The 13921-nt window shown below is 40.2% G+C and overlaps 1 protein-coding gene across 1 annotated transcript in view; it reads left to right on the top strand.

The window, feature by feature from the left end:
• The window catches only part of LOC102249044 (chromosome unknown open reading frame, human C3orf20), a 61557-nt gene that overhangs the window by 26581 nt on the left and 21055 nt on the right, over positions 1–13921 (top strand). Inside the window, exons 8-10 of the mRNA XM_014542715.1 lie at positions 5326–5478; positions 6260–6380; positions 12769–12900. Coding sequence (XP_014398201.1) covers positions 5326–5478; positions 6260–6380; positions 12769–12900 — 406 coding nt within the window. The remainder of the gene's footprint in view (positions 1–5325; positions 5479–6259; positions 6381–12768; positions 12901–13921) is intronic.

Raw genomic sequence — 13921 nt, forward strand, 5'->3', positions numbered from 1 at the left:
CCTCAGAGGCTCTGCTTCTCAGTGTCCTGGTAATCCCTGCAAGCCCCTCAGAGAGAAAGCTGCCCTCAGGTTCTGACCGATGCCAGACAGTCCTGCTTCTCCCGTATGAGTCAGGGTCCCTAGAGACTCGCCCAGAACTGGAGCTCAGAGCCTGAGACTCCCTCCCCATTGAAAACGACAACCGCGCCCTCAGCCACCAGCCCGATCCGCATGCACTCCGCACCTTAGTATTTTACTTCTGCACCGCGCCTCCTCTGAGTCTCGGTATGCTTTTCTCTTTCCTTCTAATTGTAGAATTTCCACTCAGCCAGCCTTCCTGTGGTTCTGGATGATGTCCTTTCCGTCTTTTAGTTCTATTTTTGAAGTGGTTGTTTGAGGCAGCAAACTCCCGTGTTTACCTATGCCGCCATCTTGGTTCTCCCTTCTTCTAAAAGTTTTAAAGTTATAGCTCTTACATTTAGGTTTTTGATATAGTTTGAGTTGACTTTTGCATTTTTACATAGATAAGGGTCCAGCTTCATTCTTTTGCATGTGATACCCAATTGTCCCAGAAGTATTTGTTGAAGAGACTGTTCTTTTCCCCATTTGAATGATCTTGGGACCTTTGTTGAAAATCAATTGACCATAGATGTATTGGTTTATTTTATTATTATTTTTAACCTTTTATGTTTTATTTCTGTACAAAGTGTCCTAGCTTCTTTTTTAAAAAAAAATTAAATTCTTGCCCTAAATGGTTTGGCTCAGTGGATAGAGCATCGGTCTGCTGACTCAAGGGTCCCAGGTTCGATTCCGGTCATGGGCATGTACCTTGGTTGCGGGCACATACCCAGTAGGGAGTGTGCAGGAGGCAGCTGATCAATGTTTTTCTCTCATCGATGTTTCTAACTCTCTACTTCTCTCCCTTCCTCTCTGTAAAATTCAATAAGATACATTTTTTTAAAATTAAATTCTTTATTGTTTAAAGTATTACATATGTCTCCTTTTTCCCCCATTGACCTCTCCCCAGCCGCTTCCACCCCCATATGTTTCTGTAGATCCCTATGGGGACTATTGCCATTAGCAAAATTAATTCTTCCAATCTATGAATACTAGCAACAAATGATATGAAATGCTGTATGTACAACAACAATAAGAAAGCAATGAACAAAAGGAAATGATATCATTTACAATAGCATCAAAAAGGATAGAATACTTTGGAATAAATTTAACCGAACAGTTTTCATTGTAGTTCACTGAAAACTATAACATATTGTTGAAATAAATTAAAGAAGATGGAAATGAATGGAAAGACATCTGATTTTTGCGTGTTGATGTTGTATCCTGCAACTTTGCATGTTTCTAGGAATTGGTGTCCTCTTCAACTAGGTTATCTAACTTGTGGGTGTACAATTGTTTATATAATTCTCTTACGATTATTTTTCATTTCTGTAAGGTCATTAATATCTTCACTTTCATTTATAATTTTAGAAATTTGAGTTTTCCTTTTTTTCTCACTTAGTCTAGCTAGAGTTTTGTGAATTTTGTTAATATTTTCAAAGAAGTAATTTTTGGTTTTGTTTGTTCTCTTGTTTTTCTATTCACTGCTTTGTTTTTCTATGCTCTAATCTTTATTTTCTTCCTTTTGCTACCTTTAGCTTTAATTTGCTCTTCCTTCTTATAGTTCATTAAGGTGGAAGTTTGGGTTATTGATTTGATATCTTTTTTCTCCTTTAATATTAGTATTTATAGCTATAAATTTCTTTCTGAGCATTGCATTTACTTTATTCCATAAGTTATAGTATGCCGTGTTTTTGTTTTCTAATTTACCTTGTGATTGCTTCTTTATCCATTGGTCGAGTGTGTTGTTTAATTTCCATCTATTTGTGAACTTTCCAAATTTTCTTTTGTCTGTGACTTTTAGTTTCATTCTGTTGAAATATACTAGTACTCTCTATGGTTATAATCTTTTAAAATTCATTGAGACCTGTTTTGTCGCCTAACATATTGTCTGTACCAGAGAATGATCCATGTGAACTTGAGAAGAATGTGTATTTTGCTGTTGGTAGATGGGATATTCAGTATATGCCTGTGAGGTTTATTTGGTTTATAATATTGATTGAGTCCTCTATTTCTTTATTGATTTTCTGTCTAATTGTTTTATCCATTATTTTTTTAAATATATTTTTATTGATTTCAGAGAGGAAGGGAGAGGAAGAGAGAGATAGAAACATCAATGATGAGAGAGAATCATTGATTGGCTGCCTCCTGCATGTCCTCTACTAGGGATCAAGCCTGCAACCTGGGTATGTGCCCTTGACCAAAATTGAACCCAGGGACCCTTCAGTCCATGGGCTGAGGCTCTGCCCACTGAGCAAAACTGGCTAGGGCTGTTCTGTCCATTATTGAAAGTGAGGTAGTGAAGTCTTCAACTCTTATTTTAGTACTTATTTTTTAAATTCTGTCAATTTTTGCTTTATATATTTTAAGCCTCTATTGTTAGGTGTGTATGTCTGTACTTGATATGTATTCTTGAGGCATTGACCATTTTCTGAATACATAATGTCTTTCTTTGTCTCTTGTAAAATAATTTTTATTTAAAATATGTTTCATCTGATATCAGTATAGCCAACTTTGCTCTCTTTTGTTTGCAATTTGCATATCCCTCTTCATAATTTCACTTTAAAAAAATATTTTTATTGATTTCAGAGAGGAAGGGAAAGAAAGAGAGAGATAGAAACATCAATGATGAGAATCATTGATTGGCTGCCTCCTGCACACCACCACTGGGGATCAAGCCCGCAACCTAGGTATGTGCCCTGTCTGGTAACCAAACCGTGACCTGCTGGTTCATAGGTTGATGTTCAACCATAGACCCACACTGGCTGGGCCATGATTTCACTTTTAACCTAGTTGTGTCTTTGGATCTAAAGTGAGTCTCTTGTAGAATGCATATGTGTGGATTATGGTTTTTGTAAAAATCCATTCTCACAATCTCTGCCTTTGTTTGGAAAGTTTAATCCATTTATATTTAAAATAATTTCTGATATGAAAGGGCTTAATCCTGACATAGTACTTTTGTTTTTTATATCATATATTTTTTGTTCCTTAGTTACTACATTACTGCCTTCTTTTGTGTTTGATTTTATTTTATTTTATTTTATTTGTAGCATGACATGATTATTCCCTCCTCATTTTCTTTTCTCCATATTTTTAAGTTATTTTCTTAGTGGTTACCCTGGTATCATGGTTTGAATAGTGTCTGCCAAAAATTTATGTTCACCTGAATCCTCAGAATGCAACCATATTTAGAAATAGGGCTTTGCAGGTGTAATTATTAAGTTAAAATGCAGCCATATTGGATTAGTGTGGGCCCTAATTCAATAAGAGAAAACAGTCACACACAGAGTAATTAAGTCCATGTGATGACTGAGAAAGAGATTATAATGATACACCTATAAATCAAGGAATGCCAAAGATTCCTGACAACCACTAGGAATTAGGAAGAGGCAAGGAAGTATTCTTCACCAGGGCCTCCAAAAGCATGACCCTGTCAACACCTTGCTAGTCTTCAGTTAGAGAATAAATTTCTGCTGTTCAAGTGACCCAGTTTGTGGGATTTAATTACAGCAGTTCCAAGAAATTAGTATACTTGATTATTACAACTGATAACAAACTAGTTTGAATTAATACTAACTTAGCCTTAATGGTATACAAAACTCTGCTCCTATACAGCTTATTCCTTCTTTTTTATGTTGTTGTTATCACAAATTACATCTTTATATAGAAGTATGCCATTAACATAGATTTACAATTATTTTATGCATTTGCTTTTTCAAATCACATAGGAAAGAAAGGAATTATAAACAAAAAAATACTATAATACTGGCTTTTATATTTACTTATAGAGTTACTTTACTGATGTCCTCTTTTTCTTTGCATGTCTTTGAGTTACTGCCAAGTGTACTTTCATCTCAGCCTGAAGGACTCCATTTAACATTTTTTGTAGTGGTGAATTTCCTCACCCTTTGTTTATTTGGAAAGTCTTAATTTCTCCTTCATTTTTTTTTTGAAGGATAGTTTTGCTTAATACAGAATTCTTGGTTGACAGATTTTTTTTCTTTCAGCTCTATAAATATTCCATTCTATTGCCTTTTGGCCTCCATGGCTTCTAATGATAAATTGGCCATTAATCTTATCGAAGATCCCTTGTACATGACAAGTATCTTTTCTTTTGCTGCTTTCAGGATTCTCTCTGTCTATGTCTATTGGCAGTTTGATACTAATGTGTCTCAGTGTGGCTATTTTTAAATTTATCCTACTTGGAATTTGTTGAGTCTCTTTATTGTGTAGATTGGTGTCTTTCATAAAATTTGAAGAGTTTTTATTCATTATTTATTCAAATATTCTTTCTGCCCCCTTCTCTCTCTCCTCTACTGGGGCTCTTGTTATGTATGTCTTGCTCAATTTGATAGTCCCCTGATTTCTGTTAATTTTTCTTCATTCTTTTTTTATTTTTCCATTTCTCAGGCTGGATAATTTCAATTTATCTCTCTTCAAGTTCACTGATTTTGTTCTTCTACTGTGGCAATCTACTGATAAACCCATCCAGTGAATTTTTTCATTTTATTTATATACTATTCAGCCTCAAAATTTCTATTTTTTTACTTTTAGAATTTCTGTTGATTATTTATGAATTTGTGGGAAAGGATTAAGAGGGTGGATCCTAGTACCAACCACTGAAATTTTTCCATATGGGGTACTTCTGAAAACCCTGCAAACAGGATAGTAGCTGCCCTCTTATTTGGGACCAATGTTTCTGGGGGCCTCTTGGTAGGAAATGAGCACCTAGACATTGGCTGCTCTCCTAGATTGGTCAGAAGGGGAGGCAGCCTGACAGATTAGAGATATTACTGGCCTCAGTATACTGGCTCTGCCACTTCCTTGTGGTGTGATGTGAGGCAGACCATTTCTTTGCACCTTGAATTTCTCATCTGTATGGTAATCAACTCATCCTGGTTTGCCAAGGACTTCCCTGATTTTAGCAGTGAAAGTCCCACATCCCACGGACCCCCTCAAATGCAGGGAAACCCTATTCATCTGTGAGATGGAGATGATAATATTTACCACAGGGTGGTTGTGTGGACTATAAAGAAGATAACAGGAAAGCACCAGAGGCATGGTCAAGTCCACAGTCAATGAGTTGTTATGCAAAGTTCAGGGAGAGTCTTTAAAAACTAGGAATGATGTACCATTTAGACAACAGATTTGTAGACTTGCTTTCCATGGGGCATCTAAGAATAGAACCTGGAGAGTTTTTTGTTAGTTCTACTTAACCATTTCTGCCAGCTATCCCTCCGGAAACATTGCCATGTGTCAGATCCCCACTTGCTGCGGAGGGAGAACCATCACCTTACTCTTTAATGACACACCCAACTTCTCCTTCCTGGCCCTGTTCAATGCTGAAGGCCAGGGCTGCGTTCACTACAACCTAAAGTCCTGGTGAGTGGGTTGAAGGAATTATGGCCCCGTGGAAGTATCTCTGAGGGTGACAAAGGGGGGCGCGGGACAGAGGGGGCAAGTAGGAGTCCTAGGGGAAAGGAGAGGTCAGGCAGTGTTCAGAAGTTAAGGCCACAAGGCAATGCCTACAGAAAAATAGGTACTTTGAGGCCCTCACTTGCTACATCAGTATTATCATAGCTGATGAGAATGGTAGCTCTCCAAGACCTACTTCACTTGTTTCCCCACAGCACTAAGATCTTGATTTTTGGCTAGATTAATGGAACAATTCTTTAGTGGAGAGAAGTGTTTAAACCAAGAGAGAGTGAAGTAGAAGCCACAGGCACCACTTCTGTGGGGTGTTTTAAAAGAAGCACACATTTTTGCTAGCCAATAGTTGTGTTTTGCTTGGCCTTTCATAAGGAACTGTTCTTGAAAGAAATGACTTACTTTCATGTTATAGATGTTCCCATTTTGATAACTAAGATCTTGTATACTAGGATCCTAGGCTACAGGGTACACATTCCATTTCTGTCCCTCTGGGTTTGGCCTGGAGCCTCCATCATCTCCCTCAGACCTGCCCTTCCCAACAATTCTCCCAGTAGGATCAACAGGACTGAAGGGACCTCACACCATATTAGGCAAGAGAAGTGAGGCTGCTGCAGGAAACCATGCTTTCTCCAGCTGGGGCAGAGTCTCAGAACCCTGCCTGCCTATTGCCAGTAGTAATGAGGGCTTCCTTCAGGGGCCTGGTGGCAGCTCCTCACCTATGTGTCTCTCCTAGCTGCCCATATGTCTTGGTCTTGGATGAGGAAGGCGGGACCACCAACGACTACAAGGGCTATGCAGTCCACAAGTGGAGCTGGGCTTCTAAGACAGAGACTTTGCTCTCCTTGGAATATAAGGTAGGGGTTCGCAGCACGGGTAGGGCAGCCTTGGCAGCCCTCCCTGGGCTGCTCAGCATCAAGAGTTAGAGGACTACCTGTAAGACAAGAGCCCTGCTCTCCAGAAGCGTGTAGTCTCATTCCGAGGTTCCCAAGTTGGTGGGCAGTGGTCTAGGGCTGGCTAAAGTGAACTTTTCACTAGCGTACAGCAACTGTTTGCTGCTGTACTGACCTTTCTTGGTAATATCTTCCTGTGTTATTTTTATTATTAATATTACATTTTGATAGTTTAAATGTCCTTTATTTTAGGAAGTAATCATTATAGTAGTTGGTAGTTTTATTTTTATGCTTATACATGGCATAAGAAAAGTTAGCAATTATATGTTGATCTCTCCAGTTTTTTGTTTTTATAACTTTACTACCTATGAAATTTAAAAATCTGGGAGTCAAAGGTGGCTGACAGATCCAAATCCTTTTTTCCTTCACTGGATTGTTCAGACAGCCATTAATCAGATTTATTAATTTATTATTCAATGTTGAATTACTCATATTAAATAGTAACTTAAGTTTAAGTGTTAGTAAAGCAATTATCTAAGCCTGAGTTTCTCATCCTTAGCACACTGACATTTGGGCATGGATAATTCTTTGTTACAATGTTCCTTGAATTATAACTGTAGGATATTTAGCATGATGCCAGTAATATACCCTCCTCTAATTGTGACAACCAAAATATATCACCAGACATTGCCAAATGTCCCCTGGGGGACAAAATTGCCCCTGGGTGAGAGTAACCAATCTAGGGGATGTAAAGATCAGCAACATCCATTGAGGAAGTCAAAGCTCTGGATGGGGGTTAATAAGAACACAGGGTAGAGACGAATAAGGGCTGTGTGAGAGAGGGACAAGCTCATAGGGTTGGGAGTCAGAGAAAGATCACAGAACATAGAGTCCACTCAAAGTGGCCTGAGAGTAAGAGCCCTAAGGTAAGGATTATGGACAGAAACACTCTTGGAGTGCATGGTAGGGTTCAGGCATCCTATCCCTAATCTCCTGTCTCCTGCCCTTCCTATTTATCCTCTACATTGGCCATTGCATTCTCATCCTTATATCCTGATTCCTTTAGATCAGCGAACCTCTGCTCAGAAACAGTCGATTTCCTGAACACATATCAATCTTCCTACCCCCCCTTCCCAACACCAGCCCGAAATGCACCCCCTCCCTTTTCTCTACCAATCCAAAATGTTCCTCATTCATCCCTCTGCTCAGACTTTCCCTTCTTTGTGGCATCCCACCCCACACCCATTTCTCCTCACATTGCCCCACAGTTTGGATTAGTCATTTGATGATTAGTCATGAGTGAAGAGGTTCTCAGCTCTGGTTGCATATCAGAATCACCTATGGAACTTTAAAAATGCATATTTCCAGAGAGATTCTGATTCAGTTGGTTTGTTATAAGTTCTGGAATTTGAAGTTTTCATGAATATTTCTGATACTTGGCCAGGTTCAAGATTTTCAATCTAGGGGTGTATTGAGCTGGTGTCTTAAAATTTAACTTTTTGTAGCTGTATGATAAGTTTATAATGCAAGATGATTATAAATTGGTTACAGGCAGACACTATATGAGGTATATCATTGTGGCCAAGTGGACAGAGAACTGGGATGAGAGTCTGAGAGCCAAGTACTAGTGCCAGTTTTTCTAGGCTCTGGCTGTACAGCTGTGTGAAAACCACTTAGTTTCTCTGAGCTTGGTTGTCTCACCTATACAAGGTGGGTCATCAGACCTGCTCTCCTGCCTCAAACTGCTTTTGTAAGAACTGAATGAAAGAATGGAAGGGAAGGTGCTTTGACATCACCAAAATGTTTTAGCAATGTATTTCAGTTTATTGTTCTGTTCCTTGGGACTGCATACAGAAATACACAAGGCCTGGAGCAGTCAGGAGCAGCCTGGAAGACAAAGTGTTCCTTGAGTTGTAACATGAGTGTGTATGCATATGATTTACATAGATAGAAGAAGGTAGGGAGAGGATTTGGGGTAGAGGGAGTAGCATTTGTAAAGGTCAAAGTTGGGATTCAGTGTGGTATTGTTAAAAGTTCACAAGTGTCTCTTGTGAAAGAAATGGGGCTAAGAGGTGTATTTGTTGAGGTGTGAAGGAGAGAGGTATTGGATGTCAGGCTGAAGAGTATGCATGCTTTCTTGAAGGCTGCAGTGGCCATTTGTTTTTACCCAGTATAGCATTTCCAGTGTTCCTCATTCCTCCCTGAAAAATCCAAGTTTCTTTCTGGTATCATTTCTTTCCAACCCAAAGAGCTTCCTCTAGCATTTCTTGAAGTATAGATCTGCAAGCAGTACATTCTGTTTTCTTTCATCCTATATAATAATAGCCCAGTGACCAAATGGCAGAACAACCAGAACAACCGGTCGGCCAGTCACTATGTCATGCACTGACCACCAAGGGGCAGACGCTCAATGCAGGAGCTGCCCCCGTATGGTCAGTGCGCTTCCACAGTGGGAGTGCCACTTGGCTGACGGAGATGAGCTGACCGGGATGAGTGGCGCTCCCACAGCGGGCCAATCCCTGCAGGCCACGCCCCCACCAGTGCACGAATCCCATGCACCGGGCCTGGAAAAATAATGTCTTTATTAAAGGGTATTTTTGCCAGATTTAGGATTCTGGGTTGACATTTTGTTTTGTTTTGTTTTAGCATTTAAATATGTTGTTCTACTGTGTCTGATCTCCACATTTTACGATCAGAAGTCTGTAATTATTCAAATCATTGTTCATTTTCTCTAGTTTCTTTCAAGATTTTACCTTTTCTTTGTTTCTAAGTTTGGATATGTTGTCTTAATATTTCTAGGTGTTGTTGTCTTAATATTTATTCTGTTTGGGATTTACTGAACTTCTTGAGTCTGTAAATTAATGTCTTTCATCATATTCAGGAAATCTTATTGCATTAGAAAAAAATTATACTCCAGTCTCTCCTTTTCTGTCTCTAAATTCACTAACTTTATCCTGTCATCTCTGTTCTGCTATTCTGCTAACCCTATTACTATTTTTTTTTTTAGAGAGGGAAGAAAGGAGAGAGAAGAAACATCAATGTGAGAGAGAATCTTCAATTGGTTGTCTCCCGTTCATGCCCCAACCAGGGACTGAACCTGCAATCTAGGTATGTGCCCTGGCTGGGAACTAAACTTGCGACTTTCCAGTGCATGGAACAATGTTCCAACCAACTGAGCCATAATGGCAGGACCAATGAAATTTAAAATTTCAGATGTTTTCACTGCTAGAATTTCCATATAGTTCTTTTCTGTATATTCTATTTCTGATATTTTTCATTCATTATAAGTATATTTTCCTTTATCTCATCAACTATAGTTAAATTGGCCGCTTTAAAGTCTTTGTCTGATAACTCAACATCTTGGTCATATCAGATAAGGTTGGCCTCCGTTGATTTTCTTTTTCCTTGAGAATGGCTCACACTTCACTGGTTCTTCACATGCTGAGTAATTTTAGATTGTTGACATTATGAATGTTATGTTGTGGAGTCTCTGAATTCTGATGTATTTCTCTGAAGAGTGTTGATGTTTTTGTTTTAACAGTCAAAGAATTTGGTTAGACTGATACCACAAACTGTCTCACCTACAGTGGGCAGCAGCTCAAATCTCAGTTCAGTTTTCTTGTTTCCCTAGCTATAAATTATAAATTATCTTGAGTCTGCCTTGCTCATGCATAGTTCAGGGATCACCCAGAGATGTGGACAATTTATGTATAGAATTCAGGGCTCTATTTCTCTCCCTCTGTCCCTTTTGGAAATCTTTCCTTACAGTAGTTGCCCCAGGTTCTGTTCTTTGATTCTTTGAACCAGAAAAATGGTGGAGTTTGGGCCATGACTGTAGCCTGTCTTTAGGCTAAAGCTGTAAAACAGAAAATCATCCCATGCTGGTCCTACCCTTTAAATTTTGACTCTTCAAAGTCTCCCTGTTCTTTTTCTTTGTATTTTATGTTTAAAATATATTTTTATTGATTTCAGAGAGGAAGGGAGAAAGAGAGAGAGAGAGAAATATCAATGATGAGAGAGAATCATTAATTGGCTGCCTCCTGCACGCCCCCTACTGGGGATCGAGCCTGCAACCTGGGCATGTGCCCTTGACCGGAATTGAACCTGGGACCCTTCAGTTCACAGGCTGACGCTCTATCCACTGAGACAAACCAGCTAGGGCCCTGCTATTTTTTTTTTATTATTATTTATTTATTTATTTATTTATTTATTTATTGGCCCTGCTCTTTTTAAACTCTTCATAGCTTTGGGTGGTTTTATAACTTGTAGTAGTTTTCTTGGTGTTTTTTGTTTGTTTGTTTTGTTTTGTTTTCCAAGCCTCTTAGGAGCTGACTCAGCTATGCTGGAAATAGAACCAACTAGCTGGTTTTTAAGTTGAAGGCTGGTATGTTCAGTCTAGCATTTGTATGGAAGGTCAGCTGGAGAGAGAAAGATCAATGGATAGGCTGATAGAAAGACCTGGCATGACTAAGGGTAGTCCCAATATTTTTTTTAAAAGAGCTAGTTCAATAAAAAAGAATTCAGTATTCAGGCATGGGCTATAAAGGATAAATGAGAGAAGAAGGGAATTATAGATGTTTCCATAGTGGAGCGTGTATCTTCTGGGTGGATATAGAGAAGTTTCTGAGAGGGTCAAAGATCAATATGTTTTTAGATATTTTGATTGGATTCAACAGTCATTTATCCTAGGGTGAGAGATTGGGGATGATGGAGATTTTATACATATAATTGGGCTGGCTCATGAACTCCTGAGCAGCTGAGCAGTAACTGAGTTTATATTGGTGGCATTTGGGGAGAGGAAGAGAAACCATCCAGGGAGCAGGGGTAATAAAAACAGCTAAGCCCTTTGCATGTTTTATCTCATGAAATCTGCTCAGTGCTGTAGGAGGCAGATTCTATTATTGTCCCCAGGCTCAGAGAAGGGAAGTAACTTGCCTAAAATTGCCCAACTTGTAAGTAACAATACTAGGATTTGAACCTTAACCAACTGCAGTGCTTGAGCTCTTACCCACAGCTCTATTCTACATCTCTCTAGAAGGAGAATTGGAGAGGATAGATTTTTTTCTTAAGTGTGAGTGTGATCAACAAGCTTGATGATATCAAAAGACTTGAAAAGAAGACAGCCATGGATCAAATGTTCTCACGTTGCTGGAGGGGACTAGTATCCAGACTTCAGAGTGAGGAAGGGACTCATTGGTGAAGAAGTTAAATGTGGGCCTTTGAGCTAACAAGTGAAATAATAGAAGGAAATGGAATGAGTGAAATGGAGAGTGTTTTCTTAGTTCAGAGGAGTCTTGAGGGCGAGGGGGAACGGTAATAGGTCAGGAACGTTGAACATTGAAGGGAGAATCATCATGCAGCTGCCTAAGGCTTCAGACTCCTAGGCCTTTGGTAGGAACACTGTGCATAAATAACTGCATACATGAACCATCCAGGGGCCTTACATGTGAGTTGCTCTGCCACATCCTGACTATGCCTGCTCATGTTCAGTATGGGCCTTTGTGGCTCACGAAACCACTTCCAAAATCTTTATCTCATTTGAATTCAATACTAGGGTTTCAACTATTTCATATTGAAGATTTGCACTTCAGAGAGGCTCAATGGCTTGCTAACAGGAGGAAAAACTGGAACTTATCCCTAACCCACAGAGTTCTTAGTATGGAGTGTGTTGCTATAAGAACAGCTCACCTTCCCTGAAACTGCTACATAGGAAATCCCACCCTTTTGCAAGTGGTGAAAAGGAGTAGTTCCTTTGGCTTTTTTTTCAGGGGAAGAGTGGTGACATATTTGGTGACTGTGGAGGAGGGGAACTGAGCATGTCTGGCTCGGCCCCTGCTGGGTTCCCTTTTGCTGTCTGCCCACCCACCTGCGGAGGGGTATGTTCTGATGCTCCCTGCCATATGGTCAACTTCCCAAGGCAGCTCTGTGCTGTAGAGCAAGGCTCATCATTAGACCTGGTGCCTGAGTGGACACAGCATCTGATTCAGGGATAGTGTTGGCTTATGATCCAAGCTGTATCCCCACATGGCTCTACCAGAACCATAGCTGACTTGCCTGCTGATGCCTGTGTCTCTCGCACAGTTGGTTCCAAGCTTAGGTTGAAAAGGGAAGGGACAGGGGTAAGATGGCATCATTATTTTTTTTTTTTGCCAGTACCCCAAAGAGAGACTGGAATTCTTCTCTCTTCTCCACGAAAGCTATATTCCAACATAAGAACCAGAAAGATTTTACAGCTCCCTTAGTACCAAGCCAAGAGAGGTTTTGTGCTTTGTGGTGGGTCAGGGTGGGTGAACAATAGAAGCACAGGTCCGCTGAATACTGTTTTTTGTGTGTGTGTGTTTTTCATTTACAGATGAATGAGCAAATGAAGCTGACGGTGCTGGGGCAGGACTCCATTCTAGTCACCTTTACCTCCATGAATGAGACAGTAACACTTACTATATCGGCCAATAACTGTCCTCACGGGGTAGGGCACGATAAAAAGGTAAGGCGAAGCAGACCAGACACCCAGGTTTGACCCCAGGGCATCTCAGCATGTCTTGCCACTCTACATCTCAATGTCATTGTGCCTCCTTCCTGCCTAATGGATTCCTACTCGTCACACACACCTGTACCCCATGCAAGGCCCTCCCTCTTTCTCTGCCTAATGGATTCCTACTCATCATTCACTGACTGTCTTTAATACCTTGTCTGTGAAACTTGGGTCAGTTAGGAGTCTTTTAGTGTGACAGAATGCAATGCAGACTGGCTTAAGCATGAAAAGAGACTATATTGGCTCAGTAAACTGAAGTCTGTCAATAGGCAACTTCAGGCATGGCTGGATCCTGGCCCTCAACTGATTACATCAGATCTTCCCACCTCTTGGCTCTGTTTTTTTAGGGAGTTTCTCTCCTTATGGTGACAAGATAGTCATGAGCATCTCTGTGTTCATTATTCTGTCAGCTTTAGTCTCCCCAGGAGAACAGGGACTTCTCTTTCTCAAGTGCTCCAGTAGAAGTGCCAATACCAACATCATTGGCTCTGCTGGATGCCCACGCCTGAAATGTTCCCTGTGGCCAAGAGTGTATGCTGCTCTCACTGACCAGGCTCAAGTGTCGTGTCCATCCTGGGAGCCATAGGGTGCAATCAGCCCCAGGTAACACCTGGACAAAGGATGATGCAAGAGTGTTTTCCTAAAGGAAAATCATGGTGCTGTTATCAGAAGAGGAAGAGATCATGCTGGACAGAATAACTGACAACTCTGTCACCCCCTTATTCATCTCAGGTAGAGTCCACCTCTCCTCCTCGGCCCTCCCAGACATGACTCACCTCCATTCTAGTACTCCTTCTTATACAAGCCAATCTTCTCTATCAAATTGGGAATTCCTTGTGATTTTTACTGATGACTATTGCTTTAGGGCCCAGCACAAGGACTGCTTCAAATTAAGCATGTACTAAACATTTGTTGGGTGGGTGAAAAAACAGTGTAGACTCAAAGCCCAATTCTCCCATTCACTGGAGATTTT

This window comes from Myotis brandtii, unplaced genomic scaffold (assembly GCF_000412655.1).
Source record: "Myotis brandtii unplaced genomic scaffold, ASM41265v1 scaffold312, whole genome shotgun sequence".
Classification (NCBI taxonomy): Eukaryota; Metazoa; Chordata; class Mammalia; order Chiroptera; family Vespertilionidae; genus Myotis; species Myotis brandtii.